Here is a 13,278-nt window from a genome sequence, read left to right as displayed (position 1 = left end):
TATTTCTTATGAAATATTTCACTTGCTACCAACCTAAAGAACCCAATCCACATCATTTATGGTCCTTGTCATGCTATGAAGCTTTGGGTCCCCATTATGCCAGTCTTCTATGAATGCCCAGCTAGGAACTGAGTGTCTTCCTGGTACAGGGCATGTGTACTTGACAATTTAAATCTAGGAATCAAGCCACTTTCAGCATATGTTTAAGTTGAAGTTTAAATCTGACTGAACACAAGCAGGACTCCAAATCCATATGGCCCATTCGAGCAGAGCAAACAACTTCGAGTTCAGCAGCTGGTTTGTTCAAACAAGAAAATCAGGCCCCTTGACTTACTTGGCACGCACTTCAAATATTTAGTTTCTCAGTTCAAAGCGTTTCTGCTGGAGTGTGGTTCATTTTTATACCAGCGTGATAAAGTGCAACAATGGATTTAGATAGTCTGCGTTTTAATTTTTAGGAACGTATTTCACTGTTTTGCTTCTTTTAAAGACTGGCCGTTCCCGGGCTGGTGCAGTGAAACAGCGCCACCGCGCGGTCCGGAGGCACACTGCAGCGTCCGGCTGCGCTCTGGGGAATGCGGGGGTGTATGTGTTCATCTCCTCACCTTCTCTTCTTAACAAACTTATTATTTCAAAGCCCAGAATTATGATGTGGTTAGAGATTGCCTCTCAAGTCACTCTGTTATTCAATCCAATTCATTAGCTGTTAGGTTTTCTTTAAATAACATATCATACTGAAGTTATGTAATAAATGAAAACTAATTCAAGGACAGGAAGAGTCAATAATAGCGGGTTGAGCCTTGTCATTTTAGTCAAGCTGGGTGGATACTGTTATGACACTTGACATTTGAAAACCCTTGCTATTGTACTGAAGGAAGAGGACAGGAAGAAGTGGAAATGCAGTGGGAGTGGTTAATCGTGAAAAATGTTTTCTTTCAGTTCTTTACCAATTTTGTCTCCCAGACACTCAAAAAAGTGTCCAAGGATACCCCACCAGGGCTGGAGGGGTGGCCGGGGAGTGGCCACAGTAACCAGAGAAACTCTTAAAATAGCAAGATAATCATTTGGCTGGAAAAAAGTTTATCAGAAATCACTGGGCTTCACATTATTAAAAATGCCAGTGATGAGGGGGAAAAACAGTACCAAGATGCCTTGTCTTGTGATGGGAACTTTCCCCGGAAAGTTACCTGGCAGCCCACCAGCCTTTCTGCAGACTTGCTCCAGGTAACATGCGCACTACTCCTTGCTAGAAAACCGCAATTACGTGAACGCTACCTGGTGAGCGAAGAGGTGAGAGTGTGGAAAAATGTCATGTCACATGGATCTTCAAGACAATAATATGATTAAGCCCAAAAGAAAGGATTCCCAGCTCTTCCAAGGGGAGGTACTTTTTCATTTTACCAAAATTTAGCGTATGCACGAGTCAACGCCCAGAGGCCCGTGGGAGGACAAGGGAGGGAGGCGGCAGAGGGGCCTGGTGTCAGAGCCCGACCAAGTAAGGCTTGAACCTCGCCGACTGAGGCGAAGACCCTCCGTGCCTCTGGCTCGGCTGTTCCTTCTGTTTGTCCGTTCCTTCATCTAGTAATTTATTCAGAAATTTAAAAATACTCACAATAACCAACCAACAGACGTATTGGGTATCTACTGAGTGCCAGGCATATAAAAGTAATAAAAATAGTCCTTGCTTTTTAGGAAACCATTTTCTGCTTGGTGAGAAAGACCTCTAAACAAACAAATGTCATACAATACTAGTGTTAGGCTAGAGATACACGCCGAGTGCCCATGGGAAAAATATTTTTCTAAAATGAAAGAAATGAACTGAAGAGGAGGGCATGAAAATTTGTAAAAAAATAAATTGTATAATTATATTACATTATGTTCTATTAACCAGACCTGTATTATAACCCATCTACTATACCTTTAAAGGCCAAAACATTCAACCAGGAAAAAATGCTTCTTTGTCAAACAAAGATAATGAATACTAGCTCCTTTACAGCATCTTACGTTTTCTCTCCCTCCCACTTATCACAACTGGTGAGTACATACTTATTTACACATACATACTTATTTAATATGTGTTTCTCCTACTAAACTGTGAGCTCCATGGGGCAGGAACCATGTCTATTTTCTTCAAAATTGTGTACCTAGTATCTAGAATCTAGGACATAATAGGAGCTTAACTATCCGGGGAAAGAATAAATGAATGGGCCTGAACATTATGGAAAACACTGGGGAGACGAGAGGGTAACACCCGCATTTTGGTAGGAGGCAGGTCAGGAGGCTAGATGGGCACAGCCTGGAGCCCTGCGTGAGCAAGAGCAGGAGGCTGCAGATGACATGGGCGGGGAAGGGCCATGGCCAAGAGCAACGTCACTCAGTGCTGGAGAGGCACTGTGACTGCCCTCGTCGGCCCGGAGCTTTCCGAGGGGTCAGGCTTCCTTTTGACTTACCTTTTATTCCCGGAAGACCTGGTACCCCTGGGTACCCCATGAGGCCTCTTGGTCCAGGGTCCCCCATTTCTCCTGGATGTCCCATGGGCCCAGGCTTCCCTTGATTACCTGAGGATGACCCAGACGACACAAGTTACATTAACTGGGAAGGTCATTTATGTTCTTAATATATGAGGCACTTGAGCCAGGAGCACTGTTTCATATTCTCTCTTCCTAGACCTCCTGACTCTCGGGAGAAAACTACACTTGACCTCAGAGGGAGAAAATACGCTTCTGAGCGATCAGTTGCCAATTACGATTTCAAACTCTCACTTTATTCCTAATCGGTAAGAAGAGCCATTACGATGTTCTGCTGCATGTGTGATATTTACCTTAAGTCTAAAAGAAAAGAAAACCAGCATCCCGAATGGCAACTAACTTAGGAAGGGCGGGGAAGGAGCTTCCACCTGTCCCACCGTCCCTCTGTGCCTGTCCCCTGCCCTTTACAGGTGATGACTTAGCTTACTCCCAGCCCGCCCCGTGAGACAGGACTTGCTCCCCTGACAGGTAAGGAAGACGTAAGCTTAGGTGACTTGTTCAGTTACAGGCCGGGAGATGGCAGAGCCAGAGCGAACCCGGTGGGGTGAAGGCTTCTGGCTCTTTCTGCTGCACCCGGAGATAGGAAGGGCCTGGGACAGTGCCAGGCTTCCTTCAGGTACCTGGACAGCCTGGCGGTCCGGAGGCGCCGGGCGCTCCTGGCCTCCCCGGTGGTCCTCTGGGCCCTTCAGCACCAGGCAAGCCCTTGTCCCCGGGGGGTCCAAGGTGCCCTAAAGGAAAAAGGGTCCAAACTGAGCAGCTGTAGGTTGTTCTTCAAGGCAGTGAGTCTATAAAACCTCCAACTTCAGCCCTTGCTAGTCTTTTCTGGTCTTACTTTTTTATATTAACAGTTTTTCTACTGAAAAGATAATGTCAAGAAAAGACTGAAAACAGAACGCCTATAATCCCGTCACCTTACACAATTTTTATATGCATACAAAGTGCAATACTCACAATTTTATATTCTGATTTTTTAAATTAGCATCGAATCATAGGTAATTTTCCAAGTTTGTCACACTTTTCCTGATTATTGTTTTTAAATGACTGGCTCATAGCTTGCTGAGTTCACCTAAATGAAATTAATTCATTCCATTTTTTTTCCTACTATTGGCCACTCAAGTTTTTCTCTTTGCTATTATGCATGATGATTTTTCTACATCTTTAATAAGTTTCTCTACTGTTAAGTTATTTACTCAGGGAAATTCCTAGGAGTAGGATTTCTAGGTAACATAGTATTCATGGTCTTTTTATTCATCTTTAAGTGCTGAGGTATTTTAAAGTAAGTCACGGACATCATGGAATTCCACCCCTAAATATTTCAGGAGGTATGTCTGAAAAATAACACTTTCTTACACAGGCAAAATAACATTATCACAGCCAAGAAAATTAATAACAATCCTTAATATCATCTAATACTCGTTCCATACTTGAATTCCCCCAAGTGTCCCCTTAAAGTCCTTCACAGCTGGTTTGTCTACACCAGGCTCCATTGCAGAAGCACACATGGCATCTAGTGGATATATCCCTTAAGTCAAAGAAAAGTTTTATGCCCAGCCAGTGTGGCTCAGTTGGTTGAGGATCATCATGTGCACCAGGAGGTCACTGGTTCGATTCCCGGTCAGGGCACATGCCCGAGTTGCGGGCTCGATCCCCAGTAGGGGGCGTGCAACCGATCAATGATGTTTCTCTCTGTCTCTCCCTCTCACTTCCTCTCTCTGAAATCCATAAACATATTTTTTTACAAAAATCTACCACAGTCCCTTTCTCGGGACAGTGACCTACTGAAAAGAGCAGTTTGGGTGCTCCCTAGGCTTCTAGCACAGATCCTTCAGCATTTGGTTCTTGGTAGAGGTTGCCCATGGTTCGGATCAGTGCTGCACCAACTCACACCCCACATGGACCCCCCACACTCGTCCTTGCTCGTCCAGGAGCGGACAGAGGCTCTCTGAGGGCTCTGCAGGCTGTCGGTTTGTCTCCTTGCTAGTTGAGTAAGGACGAAATACTATTCCAGACTCACATCAACTTACACTTCTTTGATTACTAGAGAAGATGACCATTTCCCGTGTGTTTATTTCCAATGTTGACTTTAATACAATTCACATTTATAAGATAAACTAACAGCCTGTGCTACAAATAATCAGTTGAATCCACAAATAAAATATAGGGCCCTGTATTGACAAATTCATGCAGGGGTATAGTCATTGTTTATTATAACACACATGGCGCAAGACTATGTTAGTCAATACCTGTTTCCTGAGCAAATTTAAGATCTGAGACTCTCTGTGTTATTTTATTGAGCCTGCAAACATTCCTGTGTTTTCTCTCTGGGCTGAAGAGAGCAGCAAACTGGACCCAGGACAATCGTACATAATCCCCGAGACAGCAGCAGCCCTATGGCTTCTCCTTAGGCTCATTCAAAGTTCAGTGCAGCTCTTCCAGTCAATGGAAGTCACACACTTAGGTAAACCCTGAGCTGGTGAGTAACAGAAGATGTAATTTTTAAATTTTAAGCTAAAGCTATGGAACACGGGAAAGGGAGCACTTTAAAAAGGAGACCAGGGAAGTTAAGCCAAGGGAAATTTTCTTGAAAAAGTTAGCCTAAGTGTAAAATAACTCAGATTTGTGATTTTTAAATTAAGATATGAGGTCATGTCCAAGGGCTCCATTTGGGTCTACTTTTAGCTTATAACATCTTACTGTCTTCGGGTTCACATAAAGATACTAAGAAGTGTGGAAAAATCTCAATGTTTTGCTGACTGGTAATGATTCTGACAATGACATTTACATTTGTGGAGCAATTTTTCAGTTTCCAAATTGTTCTCAAGGAATCTCATTTGATCCTCTGAAGGATCCTGCAACGTGCATGGGGCCTATTTACAGGTGAGGACACCGAGCTCAGAGATGATAAGCGACTTGCCAAGACCCCCACGCACAGCAATAAGGGGGGTTCACTTTGAACCCCTGACTTTCCTGAGATCTCTCACTCTGGCATTTACTATGAACCTCATAGTGCTAACTTCAGAACTATTTTCCCCTCTAAATGTACACGCAGGCCATACCTCTCTGTTAAAATATTATATTCTCTAAATATATGTGACACTGTCAGAGGTGAAAGCCCCGCTTGGAAGGGCGTGGGAAGTGGAGCCGTTGTAACCTTGTGGGTTTCTTTGTTAGATTCCCATTTGAGCAGTCATGTGGCACAGCAACCAAGAAATAAAATTTCCCATAGTCACTCTGCTCAGGTATACCAGGTGTTCTTTCTGTTCTCTGGAATGAAATGTGGCCCTTGCCAGAGAGAACTTCAAGATAATGCCCAACAATATTACGGTGAGATGCTTTCATTTACAAGGGACCCATCTCCACACAAACCTGGTTTCTAACCCACCCACTGTCAGCAAAATGGCTTTGGGCCTAAGCTGCTTAACCAATGGTCTGTGGGTGGGCAGTTCTTTCCACGCAACGGCTATCCCTGGGGCTGCATCTCTGCACACTTTCTGATTGATGACTTCAGATAAATTCCTGGAGGAATGACTAAATTGAAGCGGGTCATCTACTGTAGCCGGGCACAGCCCCCTCGACGGGAGGGCGGGAGCGCATGGTCCGTCATAGTCTGTTACTGATAAACAGTGTACTGTTGTGAAGAACCTGAATCTGTCACTGGTGATAGGTTTTGCGTTTGCCTGGTTTGTTTTTTAGAAAGTTATTTATTTACTAAATGAGATGTTCAGTGGTATCTTAGCAATGACAGGCCTCGCCGTCATTCTCTGAGCAGGAAACAGAGGACTGAATGAAAACCTGCAGCTGGACTCACTGCGACTGGTTATTGCTAAAGTATCATTTTTAATTACAGAGACTGCAAACTAGTCCAGGTTTTAACTGCTTTCAATAGTCACTGTCAAAATCGGGGCACACCTGGGGAATGTTGTCATGTCAATATTATCGGTCATGGGAGCCATGGTAGAAGAACACTGTGAATCCCTGGTGTGTGATCCTGGTGCCGTTCTCGGCCAGGGAGGCCATGCTGTGTTTATACCTAATCCGTCTGATTTGTATCTTAATGGCAAAGGGGTAAGAAAATAATGATATAACTATTGCTGGCTCAGAGGATAAAGTAATTGCTCTATTTTTCAAAACAAACTTACTCTTTTTTGTTTTAATAAGAATAATATGTAGCCATACCTGGACATCCAGGGCTACCTGGCTCACCCTTTGGACCAGGTGGGCCAAACTGACTTGCAGGGTCACCTTTGCTTCCTGTAAGTGATAAAATGCACATAACATTATTTAAGACAATTTAATTTTGTCTCATACAAGCCACTTAATAACTTCCACGACATTTGTCTTTATAGTCTGTCTTCAAATATTCCAGGAGAGGATTTTTGAAAAAAATGCTTTATTTTCCTACATAAGAACAAATGGAAACATAGATGCAAGATGTGTTTAAATACACACAATTTTATAATTGATAACAGTCAAAGGAAACTATGAATCTTAATACATTTAAATGTTTAAATTCCCTAAAATAGTTTCAAATTTAGGCATCTGTTTAAGAAATTCCTTGGCAAGGAGTCACTATATCCTTATATTGTATTTTCAAAACAAAAAGAAATTGTCACTGTTCAGCTGCTGCAGCCACATTTCCAGCTCTCTGCAAGGAAGCTCAACTTAGTGTCCTTGTAAAAACAAAATCACAGTCACACTTGACTGGTGATTTCACAAGAGGTGGCACATTCAAAGGCCTTTGTAAGCAATGACTCCCACGGTCCCACAGAGCCGTTCCACACTGGCCGAAAGCCCCGGGGCCCCAGGACTTGCATCCCAGCTGGGAGCCAGTGATAAATGCAGGGCTCAGAATGGGTGGTAGGGGAGGGTTGTAAGAGCAAAGGAGAGCTAATTACACATGTCTCATAGGACCTGCCCAGCAGCACCGCTTTCTGAAGGGCCCCACCACACCTTGTAGAAGGTTCTTGTGCATCCGACCCTACTCATAATCTTGGCTAATTACTTGAAGAGTAGAAATCTGCCCATCCCCGGTCAGTCAATCTTTCCTTGAGAAGTTGTAATAAAAAGTGAGGATCTGAGGTTGTTGGCTGCTGAGGCAGGCAGCATTAGAGTATCAGGATGCCCCGATGCAGAGCACGTTGCAATGCAATCAAACGTACCCAGAAGGATCCAGAAAGGATACTAAATCGAGAGTGATGAAACCAGTGGGTAGGCAGGTAAGTAAGAGACCGTGGAGAATGCCAGAAAAGCCTCAAGAGAGAACCACGGGCTGCTGCTGGGCCTCCTCTCTGTGGGCCCATGAGACAGACACCTTCCACTCCAGGTATCTGAGCGCACCTCAGTGCTTTGCAAATGTGGCCTAATACAAGTCCGAGGGAAATAAGCAGCAGGTTTGTACTTGGAGAGAGGCAAAGGGACTATAATAAATTTATAGGGAAGCAGGAGAGGAGTGAGTTCTGAGTCCTGAAGCTATAAAATGTCAAAAGTCAAATATGAAAATTTCCCTTTTTGTAAGCATTTCTAAAGAAGAGAGCTGCAGTCTTCTTTTTGAGCGAATGTGTGCACAGATCCTTTGGTCTTGCAGCAGTTATCACATTCTCACGTGATGTCTTTCAAAGGGTATGTCATTGGTAATAGGGGAGAGCATTTTTAGGTGCTTTATTAATTAGTATTTTACATTATAAAGGGTTTCTTAAAAAACTGTATTAAAATAAAACCTAACTGCCTATCAAACCTGTGAATTGATAGAGAATGGGTTAAAAAGGTAGATCATTTTAAAGTAGATTTTAAAATACCTTAACTTAATGCTATAGGGAAAATATTAACCCAATGTTATAGAAAAAGTAAAAATGTTAAAGGTTCTATGCAAACATTGCAATTTAAGATGGCCCGATTTCTGCTTATTTGCTGGTTTCTATGGATAAAGGGTTAATGAACTCTCTAATGACATTCTTGACATTGGGTCAACTTTGTTTTTCTGTTTCCTGGAAACACGATCAAAGTAGAAAGCAGGTTGTGTTACAAGGGGAACCGAGGCCTGCAGCCTGTTTTGTGAATAAAGTTTTCTTGACACTTAGCCACGCCCCTCGTGTACTGTCTGTGGCTGTTTTCACGCACAGCGGAGCGGCTGTGACGGAGACGACACACTGAAAATAGTCATAACCTGGCCCTTTGTAAAAAACATATTGCCGACCCTTGGCTTATGGTCAAAAATAACCCAGCCGTACATTACCTGCGGCCCAGGGAGTCTTACGTGAACTATTAGCACCTGCTGGGAAGTCACTGCTTTGGCCTTTTGTGCTGCGATTCTCATAACTGAGACCCTGAAAGCTGTGCCTGTGGGGTCCTCAGAAGAGATCCTGGCTTCTGTGGGGCAGGGGCTTCTCAGCCAAGGTGGACAGTGCGCGCCCACGTGGATCCGATCGCCGCGCTCCTGAGCTTCACTCACGGAGCTGCGGCCGCTACCAGGGCAGCTGCAAGGACTCCCCGACGGGGGCGCCTGATGTGCCCAGCAGGCTTGCTGTTTCCTATCCGGTATGTCCGATCTGGATGACAGATGTGGACGGCTTGGGTCTTGAGTGCTTGACTATCTAGAGGTGTCTATAAAGAACCCCTGGGTGTGCAGTTTGTTTGACTGTGCTTTGCTTTTCCTGCAAAAGGTACTTGCTCCCAATGTTACAAACACCCGGGGCTACGGGATTGATGGCTGGGCGCTGTATTTCCAAACCATACCTTTAGGTCCTCTTGTTCCATCAATTCCTGAAAGGCCGGGGGGCCCTGGAAAACCCAGCTCACCCTGATAGTTTAATGAGACAGAAGTAAAACCTTAATTGGGTTTCACATACAAACGACACAGGCACGACATGACCCAGTTATAATTTTCCATAACCAGTTTGGTGTTTATAACCTGCAATGGTAAAGAAGCTTGGGGATGCATTGCAAGCACACGGCTACACGCGTCTGGTTTTTAAAAGCTGGTAAAACTCCTCCAGAATCGGAGCTCTCAGTACCAGCAGGGAGCGTTCAATTCTCTGCACTTGATGGCAAAACAGTAACTGCATCTCATAACTTGAATTTTAAGTTTTAAATGAACAAGTTGATACTAAATAAAATATTATTAGAAATCATTTCAGACCAAAAACTTTAAAAGTCTATTTTGTTCCAAGAGATGGGTAGCAGATTATACGTACATTTTCCAGGAAGTGTGATATAGGCTAATATGCTTACTGTACCTCCTGGCTGCTCAGGGGTTTTTTTACTCATAATTGTAAGGACCAAGTCAATGTATTTAGAGCAAAGTCTGTGATACCTGCAATTGGATGTGAAGGCTTAGAAACCAGACTTTGTGTCATTTTTCCAATGACTCTAGCACTCCAACAGCCATGGGGCGAGTCTCTGTGGGGCTGTTTTAACCAGGCTGAGGGTAGTAGGTGGAGTGAGTGACTTGATCTATGTCATGGGAACCAGGCACTGGTCAGAATTACAGTTCCATCATGGCCTCTGGAAGTCTCCATCCTTCCCCTGGCCAACCTCTCAACTCTAAACGCCAGGGAAAGGGCAGGGATGGCCACTGGCAAATTATGACTATTTGTCAGCAACCAGAGAGCACAAGGTTTTATTATTTCTTCCCTCCCCAAGTGGCAGCCGCTTACCTGGTCACCTGGAAATCCCGGGAAACCAATGATCCCCCTGTGGCCAGGTGGGCCTGGAGGGCCCGGGGGGCCGGGAAGCCCAGGCAGCCCACGTCCACCGGGCTCTCCTCTGTGAATCCCCGGTGGCCCGGGTCTTCCTGGATCTCCTTTTCTGCCCGGCATCCCAGGATGGCCTTTGTCACCTGGTGGGGTTGGAAGTGTTAGGAACCGATTCGAGGCATTCTTGGGCTAGGCTGGGGGTCTTGGTCTCACTTTTAGGAGATGAAGCCAAAGGGATCGGGAATCCTAATTCCTGCCCTAGGCCACATGGCGACGGTTTCTGGCTTCACGTCCTGACTGTCAAGGAAGCTGCCCGTGAACAGCCTGAAGGATGACCCAGGTAGGAGCCAGCACGCGGGCTCCTTTGCACCAACATGCTCATTTTACAAGTGAGGGAGCACTTACCCGAAGTTAAAACGAGAGTCCCTAACAACTAGTGAAGGCAAGAGCCAAGGCGAGAGCACCTGGGCCTCAGGAGAGTAAGGCTGAACTTGGGAGAGAGAACACTAGAGGTCAGCGTCCTGCTGAGTGGGTCTCGGGCCAGCAGCTCGAGTCAGGGAGCGAGTGCTGGTTAGAAAGGCAGGGTCGGCCCAGCCCTTTTGTAGGAGCCCCAAAGGATACATATATGAATGTTGAAATTTGAGAAGCACTGGTCAAAATAACTTGGACAATCTTTGTGCTGTTTTAATACTAGCCACCAAAAACAGGGGCACCTTAAACCTGGAGCAGTATGTTACGTATGTCTACGGACTGATCCTACTTTGGAATATCTGAATCTGTAAATACACATGAGCTTCAGCTCGGTTCTCGCATGGAAAAGAAAAAAAAGCACCATGAGTTCATCAGTGTACACGTCTACCTAAACAATGACCTTTCCTAGTCTCCGTGTTCCTGGGGAAGTTGCCTAATACACATGCTTGTTTGAAGGACCTGTAAGAAGTTACCTGGTCTGATATGCTTCAAAAACACGAGCATTTACCTTCTTCCCCGGGGACTCCATCGTCGCCAGGAGGCCCGGGCTCCCCGGTTTTCCCCTTCTTGGAGATTATCGCCATTTCCCCTGCATCTCCTGGGCGTCCTCTCTGTCCTTGGATGTGAGTTATGCAAAAGCAAATCAAACAAGCACCACACACTTGAGGCTTCCGTTACCTCTTCCCGTCCGGTTTGCAGGTCCCCGTGGAACCTGCTCAGCCGCACTCGCGCCTACGGGCTGCACACGAGCGACGCCGTGGCTGACGTCCCGAGGGACGGGCCGTGCCTCTGACACATGTGTCCCGCCTGGCCCGCCAGCAGGCCTGGGGGACAGCGAGGGCTCAGGCGTTAGCCGAGCTCAACCCGGCTGCTCTCGGTGCTCAGTGACAGGAGGCAGGCTTGGGAAGCTCGGGGTCTAAAACAGTCGCTTTATCCTGTAAATGTGAACTGCCATCTGATGTTTTCCAGCTCCCTACCTTCCCCTTCCAGCCCCCCCTATTATTCTCACATTAAAGAGCGGACACTTATCCCAACCTGGTTCTCCACAGAGAGAACTCCACAAAGCAGGAGGGTGCACCAGGCGGCTGCCTGATTTTCGTAAACACTGTCCATTGTAGAGCGTGGAGGGTGGGCGCCTTCCAGCTCGGCGAGAGCCAGTTACTAACAATTCAAGAATTTTGGAAGCTTTAAATCAGCCATGCTGGGACTATTTATGCCACGGTGGGAGTATTTAAGCCACGGTGGGAATATTTATGCCACGGTGAGAATATTTATGCCACAGTGGGAATATTTATACCACAATGGGAGTATTTATGCTGTGATGGGAGTATTTATAAGAGGGTGGGAGTATTTATGCCACAGTGAGACTATTTATACCATGGTGGGCGTGTTTAGGCCATGTGATCAACAATCACTACAAGTCAGGGCATTTATTTTAAATTTTATTTTGGAGAACCAGTTTATCAACACATCACTGACATTCACCTATTTTTTACTTTTTTTTAGTGGGATTAACTGTGTAGCAAGATAGCACAGCACACACCACTCACCTCAGCTAGCAAAGACTGACTCCGATTCCTGATTCTACATAAATAATTTACAGATTAGTCAAACAAAATAATAGCAGAACCAAGTCAACAGAGAAGTAAAAGTAATTTGAATTATCTATGAGGCTATTTGCCCAAAGGGCTTTAAGGTTTTTACCTTGTTTCTAAAAATTGACAAGTATTCATTCTCAACCCTGGACATGAAATGGCACCTTCACTCACTGCTGACTCATGGCTAAGAGGTGAAAGTAAATATTTAACATGAGTGGAAGCATTTAAGCCAGTGATCTCAAAACTTTTACATTGCATACCAATACCAACTCTTATTTTATTTTTCAGTTTCAGTTGACATTCAGTATTTTTGTAGGGAAAGCTCTTACTTTAAATGAAACTTGGGGGAGACTCAACTCATAGGCAGCTGAAAGTGAACTCCTTCTATTTCCAAGTTGGCAAACTGCAGCCCGGGGGCTGGATGCCGTCTGGTGCTGGTGTTTGTGCAGTGAGCCACAGTCGGCTTTTACACTATTAAGTCGTTGGAAAAAAAACCTCAAAACACTTTCTGGCATGTGAAAGTTCAATGAAATTCAACTGCCCACCTCCATAAATAAAGTTTTATTAGAACACAGCTTGTTCATTTTTCTGTGTTGTCTCTGGCTGCTCTCATGCCTCAAAAGCCACATTGAAGAGAAACCATACTGCCTGCAAAGCCTAAAATATGTATATCTGTCTCTTTGCAAAAAAAGGGTTTTTTTTAATAAAAGAATTGAAACAGAATTTGGGAGCCAAGAGCCCTGCCTGCACCCCTTCCTAAAAGGTGAGAAACTTCTCTGACGCCCAATAGCTATAAATCAAAGCATTGTTAAATTTCTTCTATTAACACAGCATTTCATTTACCATCATTTTATGTAATAAGATTGGGAGGTAAGGGAAATGCATTTTGTTTAAAATTCTAAAAGCAACACCACAGAGCCCAAAGGAAGAGGGAGAGCGAGCTGCAGATAGTCCCGTCCTGTTTTCCAGGGGTCGCGTTCACGCGTCCTG

General features: G+C 44.8%; 1 protein-coding gene across 1 annotated transcript in view; it reads right to left on the bottom strand.

Moving 5' to 3' along the window:
- The window catches only part of COL4A4 (collagen type IV alpha 4 chain), a 76,777-nt gene that overhangs the window by 17,080 nt on the left and 46,419 nt on the right, over positions 1–13,278 (bottom strand). Inside the window, exons 31-36 of the mRNA XM_087819365.1 lie at positions 11,199–11,306; positions 10,181–10,362; positions 9,261–9,324; positions 6,705–6,779; positions 3,149–3,256; positions 2,451–2,558 (exon numbers count right to left, since the gene is read on the bottom strand). Coding sequence (XP_087675491.1) covers positions 2,451–2,558; positions 3,149–3,256; positions 6,705–6,779; positions 9,261–9,324; positions 10,181–10,362; positions 11,199–11,306 — 645 coding nt within the window. The remainder of the gene's footprint in view (positions 1–2,450; positions 2,559–3,148; positions 3,257–6,704; positions 6,780–9,260; positions 9,325–10,180; positions 10,363–11,198; positions 11,307–13,278) is intronic.

This window comes from Miniopterus natalensis, chromosome 8 (genome assembly GCF_054644295.1).
Source record: "Miniopterus natalensis isolate mMinNat1 chromosome 8, mMinNat1.hap1, whole genome shotgun sequence".
Classification (NCBI taxonomy): Eukaryota; Metazoa; Chordata; class Mammalia; order Chiroptera; family Miniopteridae; genus Miniopterus; species Miniopterus natalensis.
This window is presented reverse-complemented; position numbering and strand designations above follow the sequence as displayed.